This window comes from Oncorhynchus clarkii, chromosome 2 (assembly GCF_045791955.1).
Source record: "Oncorhynchus clarkii lewisi isolate Uvic-CL-2024 chromosome 2, UVic_Ocla_1.0, whole genome shotgun sequence".
NCBI lineage: Eukaryota > Metazoa > Chordata > Actinopteri > Salmoniformes > Salmonidae > Oncorhynchus > Oncorhynchus clarkii.
In genome coordinates, this window is record NC_092148.1 from 28134205 (window position 1) to 28154268 (window position 20064).

General features: G+C 42.8%; 2 protein-coding genes across 2 annotated transcripts in view; one reads left to right on the top strand and one right to left on the bottom strand.

The window, feature by feature from the left end:
- The first annotated feature begins 46 nt into the window (after positions 1–46).
- LOC139380699 (tumor necrosis factor-like) lies at positions 47–1974 on the top strand. The gene is made up of 4 exons (XM_071123637.1): positions 47–348; positions 438–486; positions 624–683; positions 1080–1974. Exons 1-4 carry the CDS (start codon positions 157–159, stop codon positions 1517–1519), a joined length of 741 nt encoding a protein of 246 aa, XP_070979738.1. The 5' UTR covers positions 47–156; the 3' UTR covers positions 1520–1974.
- A 4928-nt stretch (positions 1975–6902) lies between these two features.
- Positions 6903–20064, bottom strand: part of LOC139366006 (gamma-aminobutyric acid (GABA) B receptor, 1a) — a 51011-nt gene continuing 37849 nt past the window's right edge. The window contains exons 20-24 of the mRNA XM_071103081.1: positions 12799–12892; positions 12017–12144; positions 10221–10349; positions 9782–9925; positions 6903–9357 (exon numbers count right to left, since the gene is read on the bottom strand). Of these exons, the coding sequence (XP_070959182.1) occupies positions 9067–9357; positions 9782–9925; positions 10221–10349; positions 12017–12144; positions 12799–12892 (786 nt within the window). The 3' untranslated portion in view covers positions 6903–9066. The remainder of the gene's footprint in view (positions 9358–9781; positions 9926–10220; positions 10350–12016; positions 12145–12798; positions 12893–20064) is intronic.

The window sequence follows — 20064 nt, forward strand, 5'->3', positions numbered from 1 at the left end:
CCATTCTAACAAACGAGCAAAACACAGGACACCTATCAAGCTACAACTCTGTCAAAACAAAAAAAGATATTTAGAAGATATTCGGGCAAATATTCAGTCGCTAGACTTTTTCACTGCCACCAAGAGTCAAGAGTTTGAACCTTGTTCAACAGCAGTATGGAGGGGTATGCGATGACACCTGAAGACATGGAGAGGGGCCCTGTGTACAACACAACGGTGACAGCTGTCGCTGAGGGAAAGGCCTCCAGAGGTTGGCTATGGAGGCTGTGTGGGGTCCTCTTAATAGCAGTTCTATGTGCAGCAGCAGCCCTACTCTTTGCATGGTGTCAGCATGGAAGACCGTCAACGGTAAGGCACTCTAATGGGGCCAATATTTACCACATTTCTGAAGTAGAGGACCGTACAACCAACTAACATCCTCTTGGTTGATTTCACAGATGCAGGACGAAATGGAGCCTCAACTGGAGATACTCATTGGTGCAAAAGGTGATTATTTGATTGACAGATGCCCATTTTCATTGAATTGCTTCTCACTATAATTGCTTTAATCAAAGGTTACGGTTGTAGGCGACGTCATGGCTTTTGCTTGTGTTATTTATGGCTAATATGTTTCTCTCCCTCAGATACCCACCATACATTGAAGCAGATTGCCGGCAATGCAAAAGCAGCCATCCATTTAGAGGGTGAGTGACCTATAGCCTTTTGCAGCCAGCCTTGACTGTGTCTGTTGAAGGTTAGCAAATGTCTCGTGGGCTAGCATGTCTTAGTGTCTTTCCATTGTAGAAGCTAGGGGATTCTTTTTAAACATCCCCATTCAAAAATAAGGTTTAATGTTTAAAACGGTGTCTAGTGGGCTAGTAAGTGTTTCTATTGGAGAAGCCCTGGGATTTATTTTCAAACATTCCCATTGACAAAAACGAAACCATAACACAAGGAAGCAAAGAAGTTGCTTAATCATTAGCTTGTCTCTTGTTGCCACCAGAGCAAATTGATAAGAGCTTTGTAAGAAGAAATAGCTACCAGTTGGATCCTGGGGCCTCAAAGTTGTAACAATGAACCTTTCTTCCTTCTACTGCCAGGTGAATACAATCCTAATCTTTCCGCTGACACCGTGCAGTGGAGAAAGGATGACGGCCAGGCTTTTTCCCAGGGCGGGTTCGAGCTACAGGGGAACCAAATCCTCATCCCACACACTGGGCTCTTCTTCGTTTACAGCCAGGCTTCGTTTAGGGTCAAGTGCAATGGCCCGGGCGAGCATACCACTCCTCTGAGTCACATTATTTGGCGCTATTCGGACTCCATCGGGGTTAATGCTAATCTTCTTAGCGGGGTAAGGTCAGTTTGTCAACAAAACTACGGTGATGCTGAGTCCAAAATTGGCGAAGGCTGGTACAATGCAGTTTACCTTGGTGCGGTGTTTCAGCTGAATGAAGGGGACAAACTGTGGACTGAGACCAATCGACTGACCGACGTGGAGCCTGAGCAGGGCAAGAACTTCTTTGGTGTGTTTGCACTGTGATGAGAGAGAGGCAGGCCAGAGATGAATATTTGTTAAAACAGTTTTATGTTAAAACTCTTATTTTAGTGTTGCAATTTTATGGTAACTGAGCCATCTCAAAGGAGATTGGTCTAATCTTAATGGTTATTTTTGTAAACTGCAACAGTTTGAGAAATGATTATTGTTTGTCCACACATGATTGTCCATTCTCTCTATTGTAGATTTTGCACCAAATAATATTATGACTTCGGGTTATTTATATTAACTTAAAAAACAGGATATTTACTATTTATTTGAAAATACAATAGGCTACTGTGGAGTACTGTAGTATAAGTTATCTTGATTCACATAAGTCTAGCAGTAGCCTATACTAGGCCTATCAGAATACAGTACTACAATATTAAGTTATTTTATTTAATGTACTGATGTACTAATGTTTATTTAAATGTGATTGTGTTGTATTTTATTTGTCACATATTCAGAGTGCTTGAATCAACTAATAAATTCCAAATCTTCTCAAAGTTTGATTATATTTAATTGTACAGTTTGGAGGGGCATGGGGGGGGGGGCGGGGTCTGGACATATCTAACTGTCTTATGTGGTTGAGGGTAAATAGGTTTTGAATTTAGCAGTAAATGAACACTAAGGGCTCTATTCATTCTATACATTTGAAGCGTTACAGACTCTGCGATAGACATGTAAAGGTCATTTCAGATTGACCCGACATCTGCAGCGTTTACAGTAAATGCAGTCTCCGCTAAAGGGGGAACATTGCCTTTAAATTTCAATCACTCTGTAACGCTGAACTTCTGCAATGCAGATTGAATTAAAGCCCTACATCTGTTCTTGAGCAGCTTTGCACCAGAAACTGTGAAACAAAGTGCCTCCCCAATAACTTCAGACCAAAACAAGGGAAATTCCCTTTTGTGTTTTTTTCTCCTGCTGTGTCAGGTGAGATGGCCCACATATGCCATGCCTGGGGATTCCCCTACTGACTTTCTTCCTCCTCCTCGAAAGCATCATAGGTTTTCAGTCAGTCAGGTGTGTGGGTGGATGGGGCTGTAAACATCTGAGCTGAAATACTGTATGTGCATGAGAAAATGTGTTTGTCCCACAAACATCCTGTCTGTATCACATTCAAAATCAAATCAAATCAAATTGATTTATAAAGCCCTTCTTACATCAGCTGATATCTCAAAGTGCTGTACAGAAACACAGCCTAAAACCCCAAACAGCAAGCAATGCAGGTGTAGAAGCACGGTAGCTAGGAAAAACTCCCTAGAAAGGCCAGAACCTAGGAAGAAACCTAGAGAGGAACCAGGCAACGAGGAGTGGCCAGTTCTCTTCTGGCTGTGCCAGGTGGAGATTATAACAGAACATGGCCAAGATGTTCAAATGTTCATAGATGACCAGCAGGGTCAAATAATAATAATCACAGTGGTTGTCGAGGGTGCAACAGGTCAGCACCTCAGGAGTAAAAGTCAGTTGGCTTTTCATAGCCAATCATTCAAAGTTTCTCAACCGCTGTCTCTAAAGAGTTGAAAACAGCAGGTCTGGGACAGGTAGCACGCCTGGTGAACAGATCAGGGTTCCATAGCTTTAGGCAGAACAGCTGAAACTGGAGCAGCAGCACGGCCAGGTGGACTGGGGACAGCAAGGAGTCATCAAGCCAGGTAGTCCTGAGGCATGGTCCTAGGGCTCAGGTCCTCCTCCTCAGAGAGAAAGAAAGAAAGATGTGGATTGGGAGTCCCATTGGGCAGCACACAATTGGCCCAGCGTCGTCCGGGTTTGGCCGGGGTAGGGCCTCATTGTAAATAATATTTTTTTCTTAACTTAACTGCCTAGTTAAATAAAGATTTTAAAAAATGAAATAATACAACTATTGTCCCAAGATGAGATTGCCATTTCCCATGACCCTTTGCAGCTGGCTGTTGTGTAACATGTGTGTCTGCCTTTCACTTTCAGCTCATATTGCGATCTCAATCTTTGAGTTCATATTGCCTTTTGATAAGAAATGACACCAATACCCATTGGTTAATCGGTCAATAAATTATGAAGTGGAAGCATATTGTATGATTGACACAGAGGCTCTTAGTAATGGGACTGAAATTACTTTTAATTCTAGATTACAATTTTTCTCAATCGCTTTGGCTCAAAAACGAGAATTATTTTTTTCAAAACATTAAGTTCAAATCTCTGAACAGTTAGTTTCTTGTTTACACCAGATTTGAATTTCTTATTCATTTAAGCAAATTGCATGTTTTGGCACACGTGTGCAACAGAGTAAGTACAATTGTCTACAATTTGCACAATAACTACATGCACATGGCTTGCTGATCAATCCGGATGAGTTGATTCTCAGTGAAATTGTCATACTCTTCACAACTTCGAAACATTCTTTTATCATGTGAGCCGTCACATGTAAAATGATCCATTAAATTACCAAAATCTGTCAGACATACATGTATATTCCATAAATATCTATGCCATGACAAATTACCTGCCAGGTGGGTGACATAGTAATGAAATAGGAATCACAATCTTACCAATCAACCAATCAAGTTTGGAAGCATATATATGGAGCTTGCCCACAGCACAATCACTACCATTTTTGAACATGGAGAAACAACACAACCCTGAACAGCAGCTACATGCTCGTGGAGGAGAAATAAGAAGATGTGTAAGAATGCGTGGTGGTGGTGGTGTTAGGGGAAGACATAATAGAGGAAGAGGTAGAAGGCAAAGAATAAAAGTCCCTGATGAAATCAGAGCCACATTGTGGACCATGTCATAAACCACGGTCTTACAATGGAAGAGGCTGGACGGAGAGTACAGCCTAATGTAAACAGGTCCACAGAGTCATCCATTGGGCAAACATTCCATAGGGAAAACAGGTAAATATGTACTCCTTCTTTACTCTTGTTACAGCATTTAATTCACAACAATACAGCAACTGTTGTAAAGGTAAATGCAAGACTGAAAATCACACTGTACCGTAAGATAAGTATGAGGAATACACAGTAATACAGTAATACAGCACAATTTGAATACAATGTACTATCTGTAACATGATATATTTGTGAATTCTACATGTCATATTTCAGACTGCACAATGGCCTCATGCTGGTGGCAGAGCAGCAGTATTCAGCAAGAACAAGAAATGTGCAACATGGTCATAGCCAACAATTCCATCAGGCTAAGAGAGATCCAAAGTGCAATCATAAACGACAACAATATCTTTGCAAATATCAATTCTGTCAGCATTTCCATTATAGACAGAGTTTTGGAGAGAAAAAAAAAATGACTATGAAACAACTCTTCAAGTTGTCATTTGAGAGGAATAGTGAAGGAGCTGCGGTACCAGTATTGTCAGGTTCTGCTTTCCTTTTGTTAGTCAACCTTGTGTTCTTTTTCTTTGTGTTCTGGAACGTAGCCCTGTTTCTTTGTGTTCTGGAACGTAGCCCTGTTTCTTTGTGTTCTGGAACGTAGCCCTGTCTTTCATTTTTGTTCATTGATTTCACCTGTGTTCGTTTCTCACCTGGTCTCATCAGCTCCCTATTCAGTTCAGTTCTTTCTGTTTGTATGGTTGAGGTATTGTTTGTTTTTTGACTACCTACCCGTGTTTGACCATTGCCTGCATGTGACCATGATTCCTGCCTTCTGCAACGGCTTAATAAACATCTACACCTTTTTCTCCCTGAGTATTCATTACAAGTATGTCCAGGTAAACCAGGTAGGTTTACTGTACTTTACTTTAATGATGCCTGTATATACTTCTTGAAGTCGTAGATACTCATAAGAACAGAAAACATTTATACTTTACTAAACTGTCTGATTCCAGAATAGTTTTACATAGCATAAGTTTATATTTTGTTTTTGTGTTACTATGTAGAGAATAATGGAGCTGGAAGGACATGAAATGACCCACATTCTTGTTTTTGTGGCCGAGGTTGGGTTCAATCTGGCTAAAGGCAGGAGACGTGGCCGCAATCTCATTGGGCACCGAGCTAGAATTGGCACACCAGGCCAACGTGGGGGCAGTATTACGTGTGATGCCATTTCTGAGAATGAGCACACATTCCACACATTGTGCTCTATAACACCCAACTTCTCCTGGCCTTCCTAAACACACTTTACAGAGACCTAATGCCAGAACACAAAAGAGTTACTGTATTTGGCAAATTCTGTAATTGTGTGGGATAATGTCAGCTTCCACCGACCCAACAGTGTTTGGGAATGGTCCCTCCTCCCCATTCCTGAATCCGATAGGTCTTGTTCAGTATGGAGGTGGAAAGTGTATAACTATCTAGGACAAGGTTAGATTCCATGAATGCTGCTTGTGAGGACATTGCAGGGGATGGTTGAGCCACGCAGGGAGATAACTATATCCCCCCCCCCCCCCCCCCAGGTGTGATGTTGACGATTCTCTGGCCAGACCAACAAGAGCGGCAGGCTGTCCACTAAGAAGGTGGGAACTTGTAGTGGTACATACTATGAGGAGGTACAATTTATTGTTTTTTTACAATGTTGCGGGTTTTTACATTTTTTGTTGTTGCATGGATGTCATTTTGTGGCAAATTTTCTGTTCACTATATATGACTTTACATGTCAAAATGGACATGCAAATGTGAATTTCTATTTACATGTAACACATTGCTACAAAAATAAGTGTACTGTATACATACAAATGTGCATATCCTTTTTCTGTGTACTACAGTATTGACTTTCCCCAGTAAACTTCGACCTACTGTTGAAATCGGTCTCTAAAAAGCTCAGTGTGATACACAATAGCATTCCGCTAGACAAAACGGACATTCTTGTATAGTACACTAAGCAGTCAGTGTCAACAAAAAAAGTAGAACAAAACTGCCATTTGTATATAACAAACACTTCCAGGGTTGACTGCCATGGTGAAAAAACATCTAAATATTTTGACCAATAGGGCTCACACGATGAACAAAAAAAAAAGTTTCATTTTGGTGGCATTGGCCAATTTACTGACACAATAACTAGATTTTGAAGCATTAATTAAATGTTTTGGGTGAGTTACTACATTTTGCAGGCATGCAAAAGAGTTGTGATGTTCCATAAAACTGTTGTGACAATTGCACTTACAGTTTAGAGAATGTTAAGACCGTTTCAAAAAATGAGCCAAAGCGATTGAGAAACTGTGATAACAGAATCCCTTGGGTGTCATTAACTGATGGTGACATCTAGTGGTTAAAACAGCTGTATGTGTGACATGCGTGTCCCTTTGGACATGGTTATGATACCACATATTGTCTGTCATAAAATACCCATTCAAAGTATAATGAAGTGTTCTGTCGTATTTCAGGGTATATGAGGATGTTTACATGAAATTATGTTCATTATTAGTCCGATTGAACACAACATGATACACAAATTCAGTGAAAAACAATGGGTTTATTTTACTATGATTATCCATATATTTGAATACATATAATCTGAAATATATCAACATTTAAAATTGTAAATATAGTGTATACAAATATCTTAAAATCCAGTTGTATAGACTGAGTGTACAAAACATTAAGAACACCTGCTTTTTCCATGACATAGACTGAACAAGTGAATCCAGGTGAAAGCTATGATCCCTTGATGATGTCATTTGTTAAATCCACTTCAATCAGTGTAGATGAAGGGGAGGAGAAGGATTTTTTAAGCCTGGAGACCATTGAAACATGGATTGTGTGGGTGAATGGGCAAGACAAAGTGCCTTTGAACAGGGTATGGTAGCAGGTGCCAGGCACACCAGCTTGAGACCGTGCCCCGACGACTTGAGGCCATCCTGAGGGCAAAAGGGGCTGCAACCTCAATAGTAGGAAGGTGTTCCTAATGTTTTGTACACTCAGTGTATATTCATACATGTGCAAGAGTATATTTCTCTAAATAATCTTCGCATACATATATTACAATATTACCCAATGTCGTCCATGTACAGTTAATAAATAGGGACTATTTCATCCAATAACTTCCTATGGAGAGGTTGTATATCTCACTTTCCTATACCCTGAGCTACAGTATGTCATTAGAACGGCAACAAAATCCTGACCTGAAACCTTGTTACGTCTTGAACTATAGTGCAACATGAGATAATGCTATTTGTAAAAGTATTGTAACTTGCCAATAAAGCTGCGTTATATCATTGCTTCATACATTTGGACGAATTGCTAACGAATGAGATTGTACATATATATATTAACTGTCGTAGACGCATGTCAGAATCCTTTACATATACTCTTCGTCATCACATTCACAAATGTGGTTGTACAAAGCTAAAATTGGAGGGACAATTCGGAAAGAAACGTCAAATATAAGACCAACGGGTGACAGGCATGTACCCTCACATTTACATTTATATACAGATTGTCACTAAAATCTGTTTTTCCCTAAAGACAAAGAAAATCAAAAAGGCTTGGAAGACTGATGCATAATACATATGCCGTTTAAAATCTTTAGGAGGTTGAGCTACCTTTGAATATCTCTGATGTGTCCAAGAAAGTTCAAATCGCCGGAACATATCCATTCAAGTCCAATTGAAAACGTTCAAAAAGATGATCCATAGAAAATGTATTAGGTTACATATCACATTACACTCGTTTCTTATCAAATGGGTTTCATCTATTCAAGAGCATATAACAGCAAACGTGATTGAAGATACAAAGCTGTACTTGAATATGTATACAGCAAAACATCCACAAATCTCTTGCTATTGTCCCAAAATGTGGGTGCACATTCCAAAACCCTCTACTGCATATGGCTATAATGTTGGCAATTCACTGTCAGTTAGGATGACTTTACACTGAGTTTAGATGGCGTCTTGATATTGAATCCACAGGGAAACTGTGCTGTTTTTTCCACTGTAATTGCATTTGAACAGTTTCCACCCCTTTAGCCCCCCCCCCCCCCCCCCCCCCCCCAAAAAAAAAAAAACTATTGAACTAAATAGATATAGGGCACAACACTGAATCCATGACATAACATATCATACATTATGCAATAACAATATTAATCAATTACCAGGTGCTTCGCTATTTCAACAAACAGAAGACAAATAGGCAGAGATGGGAGTCAAAAAGAGACAAATAGAGACGGGAGTCAAAAAGGAGCAAACACACACAGTACACAAAGTCCTCCCGGAGATCCTAGATACATCTGCACAACAGAACGAGAAAACAAACAAAGGGAAGGAGGAAAGAGGAGGAGTGAAAAGGGGAGATCTGTCCATTTTCTTGTCTCCACAAGTAGACTGAGGGTTACTCTGGGATGTGCTCGTCTCTTATTCAATAACTCATATTACTAGTCATAAGTGCTTCAGGTCCCCACAGTGAGATTGACTGTGAGAAAGACTGGTGTTACCCCGGGTGACTCGCCTCACAGCAGCCTGTAGTGAATGGAAAAGTCCTCTGCCGTCGTGTGCCTCCACTCACTCTGTCAATGTCAGTAGCTTGTGCTCTTTTTCCATAACAAGTGAAAGTCACAGTGCCTCCATGTGTGTTCGTTCCTCCATGTGCTCTGCGCTCTTCCAGCCCTCCCCCCCACCCCCTTCACTTGTAGAGCAGGGGGATCTGGCTGTTGTGACAGTGGTTGCGACTTATCTTGCTGTCCGCCTGGTACAGGTTGGAGGAGTTGGAGAAGGAGGGGGGTAAGGAGGAGTGATTGTCCGACGCGGGGTTGGGGTAACCGGGTGGGGGCAGGAGAGACTTGGGGTCTGGCTGGGAAGAGGGCGGGGACGGGTTGCTGTGGTTCTGATTGGTGCCGGATGAGGGCCGTCGTCGGTTGCGCAGGGCCTGTCTCTCAACCAGCTGGTTGCGGAGCTCCGATACCCTCTGCTCTTTCTGAGAGCACGGAAGAGGGAGAGGTCTTATTAATACTGGACACTCATGGGTAAAGCTGAATCATTTATAAATCATTCACTGAGCATGAATTAGACATGTATTCCTTATGTAGCAATCATGTTTTAATCAAACCAAATGTATCTCTTAGTAAAATATAACAAAATTAATGATTGGAAAGATTGATTGGTTGGTCAAATAATTCAGACATATTAGATGTATTTTAATAGATGCATTGTATTTTGATATCTAAGGTATCAAAGTGAGTGTGTATTGTAGTACCACCTGTATGATAAAGATTGGTTGAATGATTGATTACTAGTTCCAATAATTCAGATGTACTTTAAATGTATTAGACATATTTCAATCTAGATGTATTGTGATTCTATGTTGACAGCTAAGGTGTATCAAAGCACGTGTACTGTACCTCCTGTATGATCTTCTGCAGCTCACGGTTCTCTCTCTCCAGCTGGCGAGACTTCTCCTCGTCGTTGTTGTTGGTGGACGAGCCGGTCTTCAGCGTGTCCTGCTGCTCCGACTGCCACTCACCACGCGTAATCAGCCTGCGCATCTAGAATAGAATAGAGTATAACATTATTCTGCACAGCCAGAGAGACAGAGAAGAACCATATACTTACTATATGTGAATTTGGAAATGTTAACATTGAGGAAAGTATTGAGACTTTGTTTTCGAGTGCTGATGCAAGTGTACATTAAATACTGCTGCTAAATGACTCAGAGTCCTAGGCATCCTATTCCTTATATAGTGCACTACTTTTGACCAGAGCCCTGGTCAAAAATAACACACTATAAAGGGAATAGGGTGCCTTTTGGGACGCAGACCTATTCTACACAGTATAGTGTACCTTGGGCACAAAGAGCACCACCAGCGTGATGTAGACAGAGAACACTATGGCCAACGCGGCAAAGGCAAAGGAAGCGTCCTGCTGTGACGTGAGGATCATAGTGACGGGAGCCGTGATCATGCACAACACCTGCAGAGACGAGGGGGGATGAGAGAGGGAGAGAAACAAAGAGGTAAATATCAAGGGAGAGGTGAAAGAGGAAAATAAGATCTCAAAAAGCGCTCGGCAACTGCTTATCATTCCAACGAGGTTCCCAATATGAAAACATCATTAAAAAGTCATAGATGAAGTAGCAGGTTAGCAGTACCATACTGGCACATCATCACAATATCAAGCCTTACAAAAGCTCTCTGCTTCCCAACAAGGAGGCCTTTGCAGATTTATTTTAAAGGAGTCGATCTCATACAGGGCACCATTTATGTAGGGAAATGTATAATTAATCTGTGTGTATTACACCACGAAATACACACAATTAAATAAAATGGTGAAATCAACATCTATGCCTTCCCTTTGTCCGGAACTGCAGCTGTGTTTAACAATTTCATCAAGCTTTATGAATGATTGATCGATTAAATGTTCTTTCCTTTGCTTTGCAAAAAAAACCGACTGTATGTACTTCATAATTGCACAACCGCCCCACAGCAAATGCGCAGTCAAAAAATGTAAAACTGTGGGTGGTTTGCAGTCGTAAGTGTTTTGGTTCCTCATTAAGCTGTTTTGAGATGGGAATCTGGGCAAATTCTGGCAATTAGGTAAATCATTGTTCAGAGAGTACTAAAATGTTTGCACATTGTTGAGCAGAAATAGAAACCCAGCCTAAAGCTAAAGTTATAAAAATGTTTGCCCGTATAAGAGCAGTGTTTGTTTTTTTCCAGCAATAGTCTACATTACCAGACATTTAATGGATTTGCTCGCCTGTGTGAGTAGGATTACACCTGTGTGAGTAGTATTACACCTGTGTGAGTAGGATTACCCCTGTGTGAGTAGGATTACCCCTGTGTGAGTAGGATTACCCCTGTGTGAGTAGAATTACACCTGTGTGAGTAGGATTATCCCTGTGTGCATAGGATTACCCGTGTGAGTAGGATTACACCTGTGTGAGTAGGATTACACCTGTGTGAGTAGGATTACACCTGTGTGAGTATGATTACACCTGTGTGAGTAGGATTACACCTTTGTGAGTAGGATTACACCTGTGTGAGTAGGATTACCCCCGTGTGAGTAGGATTACCCCCGTGTGAGTAGGATTACACCCGTGTGAGTAGGATTACACCCGTGTGAGTAGGATTACACCTGTGTGAGTAGGATTACACCTGTGTGAGTAGGATTACACCTGTGTGAGTAGGATTACACCTGTGTGAGTAGGATTACCCCTGTGTGAGTAGGATTACACCTGTGTGAGGATTACCGAATGGCTATGGCTACTTGTTTGCAACACTTAGATGGTGCAATGGTATGTTATCGCTGCTATCTATTGGTGATGATCCTTCACCGATTCAAATCAAATTCAAATTATTGTTTAAGTATAGCACTAATGCTTTGCCTTATGCCAAAAATATGTCTTCCAAAAATACATTTATGAGCACATGCTTACCACCAGAAATAATGAGTCTTAGCAGTATGTCATCATTATGCACTGACGAATCATTGAATCTCATGTCCACACAGAGACAATGTCTAGCCCCTGCTATCGTTCTACCAATAGTTAATTGTTGCTTGGAGATCATTCGCTCGATGGACTGCCTAAAATGCAGAGTGGAAACCAGAGCACTCCCCCTGTGATGGTTGAGACTCACAGCCACGTTGTAAATAGCCATCCCCACGGCTCGATGGTCATTGATCTTCTCCGTGGAAACAGACTTGGTCTCGTAGGCTAGAAATATCCCCAGCAACAGCAGTAGTCCCTTGTAGCCATACACTACACCTGGTGGAGAGATAGAGGGAGGGAGAGAGAGAGAGAGAGAGAGAGAGAGAGAGAGAGAGAGAGAGAGAGAGAGAGAGAGAGAGAGAGAGAGAGAGAGAGAGAGAGAGAGAGAGAGAGAGATAGAGAATGAGAGAGCGAGATGGAAAGCGAAGACGATAGAGTGATGTTAGGCAGTTGACTGAAGGAAATGCATATTCCCCCTTTATTTCTTCTGTCCAAGTGTCCATTGTTCTTTCATTACGTCGCTCAATGGGGTGACAATACATTTGCATAGCACAGAGAGGGAATGCTATGGGGCAATGGCACAGTTTGTGACCCATATTATTTGAATTTGATAGTATAATGCATTCAGAAGAGCTGCCACTGTCAGGAAGAGAGGCAGTATGGTGATAGTGAGAGAAAGACAGATGAAAGGAGAAGATAAAATGAAAGCGTATGAGGGGAAAGATAAAGGCGGGGAATGACTGACTTGAGTGAGTGAGAGGAGGGGAAGAAAAGTGGGGTCAGACAAAAACAAGAGAGGAAGAGCTAATGTGGGGGGCTGAGATACGAGGAGTGTTTAATTTGGACTGTGGATTGAGGGAGTGAGAGAGTGAAAAAAAGAGGGAATGAGGGAGTGAGCGAGAGAAGGAGTAGGGAATAGAAGAGGGATACCGAGCCATGTGTTCATCTTCTCTGAGGTGCAGTGCTCCAGGAGGGGCTGAATCAGGACATCCAAGTCTCCTTTAGGGGCCTCCCTAGTGAACTTCTACTCGGAGAGAGGGTGGGGGGAGGATGTGAGAGAGAAAGAGAGAATGAGAGAGAGACAGGGAGAGCGAGACAGGGAGAGAGAGAGACAGGGAGCGAGAGACAGGGAGAGAGAGACAGGGAGCGAGAGACAGGGAGCGAGAGACAGGGAGCGAGAGACAGGGAGCGAGAGACAGGGAGCGAGAGACAGGGAGCGAGGGACAGGGAGCGAGGGACAGGGAGCGAGGGACAGGGAGCGATGGACAGGGAGCGATGGACAGGGAGCGAGGGACAGGGAGCGATGGACAGGGAGCGAGGGAGAGAGAGACAGGGAGCGAGGGACAGGGAGCGAGGGACAGGGAGCGAGAGACAGGGAGCGAGAGACAGGGAGCGAGGGACAGGGAGCGAGGGACAGGGAGCGAGGGACAGGGAGCGAGGGACAGGGAGCGATGGACAGGGAGCGATGGACAGGGAGCGATGGACAGGGAGCGATGGACAGGGAGCGAGGGAGAGAGAGACAGGGAGCGAGGGACAGGGAGCGAGGGACAGGGAGCGAGGGACAGGGTGCGAGGGAGAGAGAGCGAGGGAGAGAGAGCGAGGGAGAGAGAGACAGGGAGCGAGGGAGAGAGAGACAGGGAGCGAGGGACAGGGAACGAGGGACAGGGAGCGAGGGACAGGGAGCGAGGGAGAGAAAGACAGGGAGCGAGGGACAGGGAGCGAGGGAGAGAGAGGAAGTGAGAGGGAAAGTGAGAGAGAACGGGAGACAGAGTGAAAGACATTCCCGTTGTGATATCCGCAATTTATTAACTTTAAAACTGACAAGTAGAAAGTAAACAAACAACAAGATGACTGACATCAAATAAATAATATTTTGTTGAACACCAGACATGTGACAGTGCTAACATACGAAAGCTAATGCCACATAGCATACAGAAAGTATTCACACCCCTTTACTTTTTCCACATCTTGTTGTGTTACAGCCTGACGAAGGCCGTGTGGCCAATACATAAAAGCTTACTAAAGAACAGTGATACTATCAAGAGTGGTGTGTGGGTTTCTTATTTCTTCGGTTACCATGCCCCCTCAAAAAAGACAGCTCAGATGTGTGAGTACCTTTTTAATATTGAATTTTGTTGAGTTACAGACAGAATTTTAAATGGATACCATTTCAATTTTTGGTCACTGGTCGACACACAATACCCCATGATGTCAAAGTGGAATTATGTTTTTAGAAATGTTTACAAATGAAGAGAAAATTAAAAGCTGAAATGTTTTGAATCAATAAGTATTCAACCCTTTTTTTATGGCAAGCTTAAATAAGTTCAGTAGTAAAGTTGCATGGACTCACTCTTGTATGCAACAATAGTGTTGAACATGATTTTTGAATGACTACCTCATCTCTGTACCCCACATATACAATTATCTGTAAGGTCCCTCAGTTAAGTAGTGAATCTCAAACACAGATTCAACCACAAAGACCACAGAGGTTTTCCAATGCCTCGCAAAAAAAGCCTACTGGTAGATGGGTAAAAATTTAAAAAGCAGACATTAAATATCCCTTTGAGCATGGTGAAGTTATTAACTTACACTTTGGATGGTGTATCAATAGACCCAGTTGCCGGAGAGGAAGGAAACCAATCAGGGATTTCACCATAAGGTGACTTTAAACCGGTTACAGAGTTTAATGGATGTGATAGGAGAAAACTGAGGATAGATCAACAATGTTATTACTCCACCATTTTGTTATTTAGCCTTTATTTAACTAGGCAAGTCAGTTAAGAACAAATTCTTATTTACAATAATGGCCTACCGGGGAACAGTGGGTTGGCACCGGAGAAGAAGGCATACGTTTTATGTGCCCCAAACCGATTGTGTTTTTTGTTTGTTTATTTGTAACTTATTTTTTTAATGATTTTGTACATAATGTTGCTGCTACTGTCTCTTATGACCGAAAATCACTGCTGGACATCAGGATTGCGATTATTCACCACGGACTGGCAGAATCATTTTTTTTCCTTTAACAAGTTTGATGAGTTTGACTCAAACAATATACTGCTTTCTTGGGAACAAGCCCAGATCCCCGTGATTTGCGTAGGGGCGGAGAAAAAGGGGCCGGAGGGCGGGCTGCCTTCTGAGAATTTGTAGGCGATTGAATAAACCCCCACTTCTTTCCATTCTGCAAGCAAACGTGCAATCTTTGGACAATAAAATAGATGACCTACGCTGAAGTTTAAACTACCAAGGGGACATTCAAAACTGTAATATCTAAACTTTCAAGGCTGAACGACGACACTATCAACATACAGCGGGCTGGTTATACGCTGCACTGGCAGGATAGAACAGCGGCGTCTGGTAAGACAAGGGGCGGCGGACAACGTATTTTTGTAAATAACAGCTGGAGCACGATATCTAAGGAAGTCTCGAGCTATTGCTCACTTGAGGTAGAGTATCTCATGATAAACTGTAGACCACACTACCTACCTAGTGATTTTTAATCTGTATTTTTCGTAGTTGTTTACATACCACCACAGTCAGAGGCTGGCACTAACACAGCATTGAATGAGCTGTATTCTGCCATAAGCAAACAAGAAAACGCTCACCCAGAGGCGGTGCTCCTAGTAGCCGGGGACTTTAATGCAGGGAAACTGAAAAACGTTTTACCAAAATTCTATCAGCATGTTAAATGTGCAACCAGAGGAGAAAAAAAACTCGGGACCACCTTTACTCCACACACAGAGACGCATAAAAAGCTCTCCCTCGTCCTCCATTTGGCAAATCTGACCATAATTCTATCCTCCCGATTCATGCTTACAAGCAAAAGTGAAAGCAGAAGGCATCAGTGACTAAATCAATAAAAAAGTGGTCAGATGAAGCAGACGCTAAGCTACAGGACTGTTTTGCTAGCACAGATGGGAATATGTACCGGGATATCACCGATGGCATTGAGGAATACACCACATCAGTCATTGGATTCATCAATAAGTACGTCGATGACGTCGTCCCCTCAGTGACCGTACGTACATACCCCAACCAGAAGCTATTGATTACAGGCAACATCCACACTGAGCTAAAGGCTAGAGCTGCCACTTTCAAGGAGCAGGACTCTAACCCGGAAGCTTATGATCCCGCTATGCCCTCCGACGAACCATCAAACAGGCAAAGCGGCAATACAGGACTAAGATCGAATCGTACTACACTGGCTCTGATGCTCGTCGGATGTGGCAGGCCTTGCAAACCATTATAGACAAAGGGAAGCACAGCCGAGAGCTGCCTAGTGACACGAGCCTACCAGACGAGCTAAACTACCTCTATGCTCGCTTCAAGGCAAATAACACTGAAACATGCATGAGAGCACCAGCTGTTCCGCAAGACTGTGTGATCACGCTCTACGCAGCCGATGTGAGCAAGACCTTTAAACAGGTCAACATTCACAAGGCCGCAGGGCCAGACGGATTACCAGGACATGTACTGCGAGCATGCGCTGACCAACTGGCAAGTGTCTTCACTGACATTTTCAACCTCTCCCTGTCCGAGTCTGTAATACCAACATGTTTAAAGCAGTCCACCATAGTGCTTGTGCCCAAGAACACTAACGACTACCGACCCGTAGCACTCAAGTCAATACCCATGAAGTGCTTTGAAAGGCTGATCATGGCTCACATCAACACCATTATCCCAGAAACCCTAGATCTACTCCAATTTGCATACCACCCCAACAGATCCAGAGATGATGTGATCTCTATTGCACTCCACACTGCCCTTTCCACGTGGACAAAAATAACACCTACAGTGCCTTGCGAAAGTATTCGGCCCCCTTGAACTTTGCGACCTTTTGCCACATTTCAGGCTTCAAACATAAAGATATAAAACTGTATTTTTTTGTGAAGAATCAACAACAAGTGGGACACAATCATGAAGTGGAACGACATTTATTGGATATTTCAAACTTTTTTAACAAATCAAAAACTGAAAAATTGGGCGTGCAAAATTATTCAGCCCCTTTACTTTCAGTGCAGCAAACTCTCTCCAGAAGTTCAGTGAGGATCTCTGAATGATCCAATGTTGACCTAAATGACTAATGATGATAAATACAATCCACCTGTGTGTAATCAAGTCTCCGTATAAATGCACCTGCACTGTGATAGTCTCAGAGGTCCGTTAAAAGCGCAGAGAGCATCATGAAGAACAAGGAACACACCAGGCAGGTCCGAGATACTGTTGTGAAGAAGTTTAAAGCCGGATTTGGATACAAAAAGATTTCCCAAGCTTTAAACATCCCAAGGAGCACTGTGCAAGCGATAATATTGAAATGGAAGGAGTATCAGACCACTGCAAATCTACCAAGACCTGGCCGTCCCTATAAACTTTCAGCTCATACAAGGAGAAGACTGATCAGAGATGCAGCCAAGAGGCCCATGATCACTCTGGATGAACTGCAGAGATCTACAGCTGAGGTGGGAGACTCTGTCCATAGGACAACAATCAGTCGTATATTGCACAAATCTGGCCTTTATGGAAGAGTGGCAAGAAGAAAGCCATTTCTTAAAGATATCCATAAAAAGTGTTGTTTAAAGTTTGCCACAAGCCACCTGGGAGACACACCAAACATGTGGAAGAAGGTGCTCTGGTCAGATGAAACCAAAATTGAACTTTTTGGCAACAATGCAAAACGTTATGTTTGGCGTAAAAGCAACACAGCTCATCACCCTGAACACACCATCCCCACTGTCAAACATGGTGGTGGCAGCATCATGGTTTGGGCCTGCTTTTCTTCAGCAGGGACAGGGAAGATGGTTAAAATTGATGGGAAGATGGATGGAGCCAAATACAGGACCATTCTGGAAGAAAACCTGATGGAGTCTGCAAAAGACCTGAGACTGGGACAGAGATTTGTCTTCCAACAAGACAATGATCCAAAACATAAAGCAAAATCTACAATGGAATGGTTCAAAAATAAACATATCCAGGTGTTAGAATGGCCAAGACAAAGTCCGGGCCTGAATCCAATCGAGAATCTGTGGAAAGAACTGAAAACTGCTGTTCACAAATGCTCTCCATCCAACCTCACTGAGCTCGAGCTGTTTTGCAAGGAGGAATGGGAAAAAATTTCAGTCTCTCGATGTGCAAAACGGATAGAGACATACCCCAAGCGACTTACAGCTGTAATCGCAGCAAAAGGTGGCGCTACAAAGTATTAACTTAAGGGGGCTGAATAATTTTGCACGCCCAATTTTTAAGTTTTTGATTTGTTAAAAAAGTTTGAAATATCCAATAAATGTCGTTCCACTTCATGATTGTGTCCCACTTGTTGTTGATTCTTCACAAAAAAATACAGTTTTATATCTTTATGTTTGAAGCCTGAAACGTGGCAAAAGGTCGCAAAGTTCAAGGGGTCCGAATACTTTCGCAAGGCACTGTATGTGAGAATGCTATTCATTGACTACAGCTCAGCGTATAGTGCCCTCAAAGCTCATCAATAAGCTAAGGACCCTGGGACTAAACATCTCCCTCTTTAACTAGATTCTGGACTTCCTGACGGGCCGCCCCCAGGTGGTAAGGGTAGGTAACATCACATTCACCGCGCTGATCCTCAACACAGGGGCCCCTCAGGAGTGTGTGCTCAGTCCCCTCCTGTACTCCCTGTTCACTCATGACTCCATGGCCAGGCACGACTCCAACACCATCATTAAGTTTGCCGATTACATAACAGTGGTAGGCCTGATCACCGACAACGACGAGACAGCCTGTAGGGAGGAGGTCAGAGACCTGGCCGTGTGGTGCCAGGACAACAACCTCTCCCTCAACATGATCGAGACAAAAGAGATGATTGTGGACTAAATAGGACCGAGCACCCCCATTCTCATCGACGGAGCTGCAGTGGAGCAGGTTGAGAGCTTCAAGTTCCTTGGTGTCCACATCATCAACAAACTATCATGGTCCAAACACACTAAGACAGTCGTGAAGAGGGCACGACAAAGCCTATTCCCCCTCAGGAGACTGAAACGATTTAGCATGGGTCCTCAGATCCTCAGTCGGAAGTTTACATACACTTAGGGTGGAGTCATTAAAACTTGTTTTTCAACCACTCCACAAATGTCTTGTTAAACTATAGTTTTGGCAAGTCGGTTAGGACATCTACTTTGTGCATGACACAAGTCATTTTTCCAACAATTGTTTACAGACAGATTATTTCACTTATAATTCACTGCAGTAATTCCAGTGGGTCAGAAGTTTACATACACTAAGTTGACTGTGCCTTTAAACAGCTTGGAAAATTCCAGAAAAGGATGTCATGGCTTTAGAAGCTTCTGATAGGCTAATTGAGATCATTTGAGTCAATTGGAGGTGTACCTGTGGATGTATTTCAAGGCCTACCTTCAAACTCAGTGACTCTTTGCTTGACATCATGAGAAAGTCAAAAGAAATCAGCCGAGAAACAAAAATGGTAGACCTCCAAAAGTCTGGTTCATCCTTGGGAGCAATTTCCAAACGCCTGAAGGTACCACGTTCATCTGTACAAACAATACAAAGCAAGTATAAACACCATGGGATCACTTAGCCGTCATACCGCTCAAGAAGGAGACGCGTTCTGTCTCCTAGAGATGAACGTACTTTGGTGTGAAAAGTGCAAATCAATCCCAGAACATCAGCATAGGACCTTGTGAAGATGCTGGAGGAAACAGGTACAAAAGTATCTATATCCACAGTAAAACGAGTCCTTTATCGACATAACCTGAAAGGCCGCTCAGCAAGGAAGAAACCACTGCTCCAAAACCGCCATAACAACATCAGACTAGGGTTTGCAACTGCACATGGGGACAAAGATCGTACTTTTTTAGAGAAATGTCCTCTGGTTTGATGAAACAAAAATGGAACTGTTTGGCCATAATGACCATTGTTATGTTTGGAGGAAAAAGGGGGAGGCTTGCAAGCCGAAGAACACCATCCCAACCATGCAGCACGGGGGTGGCAGCATTATGTTGTGGGGGTGCTTTACTGCAAGAGGGACTGGTGCACTTCACAAAATAGATGGCATCATGAAGAGGGAAAATTATGTGGATATATTGAAGCAACATCTCAAGACATGAGTGGGGTCTTCCAAATGGACAATGACCCCAAGCATACTTCCAAAGTTGTGGCAAAATGGCTTAAGGACAACAAAGTTAAGGTATTGGAGTGGAGTGGCCATCACAA

Coding starts and splice junctions, on each gene's coding strand:
- LOC139380699 (XM_071123637.1), top strand. CDS start 157: ATGGAGGGGTATGCGATGACACCTGAAGACATGGAGAGGGGCCCTGTG. Junction 349..437: donor AGCATGGAAGACCGTCAACG/GTAAGGCACTCT, acceptor TTGATTTCACAG/ATGCAGGACGAAATGGAGCC. Junction 487..623: donor GATACTCATTGGTGCAAAAG/GTGATTATTTGA, acceptor TCTCTCCCTCAG/ATACCCACCATACATTGAAG.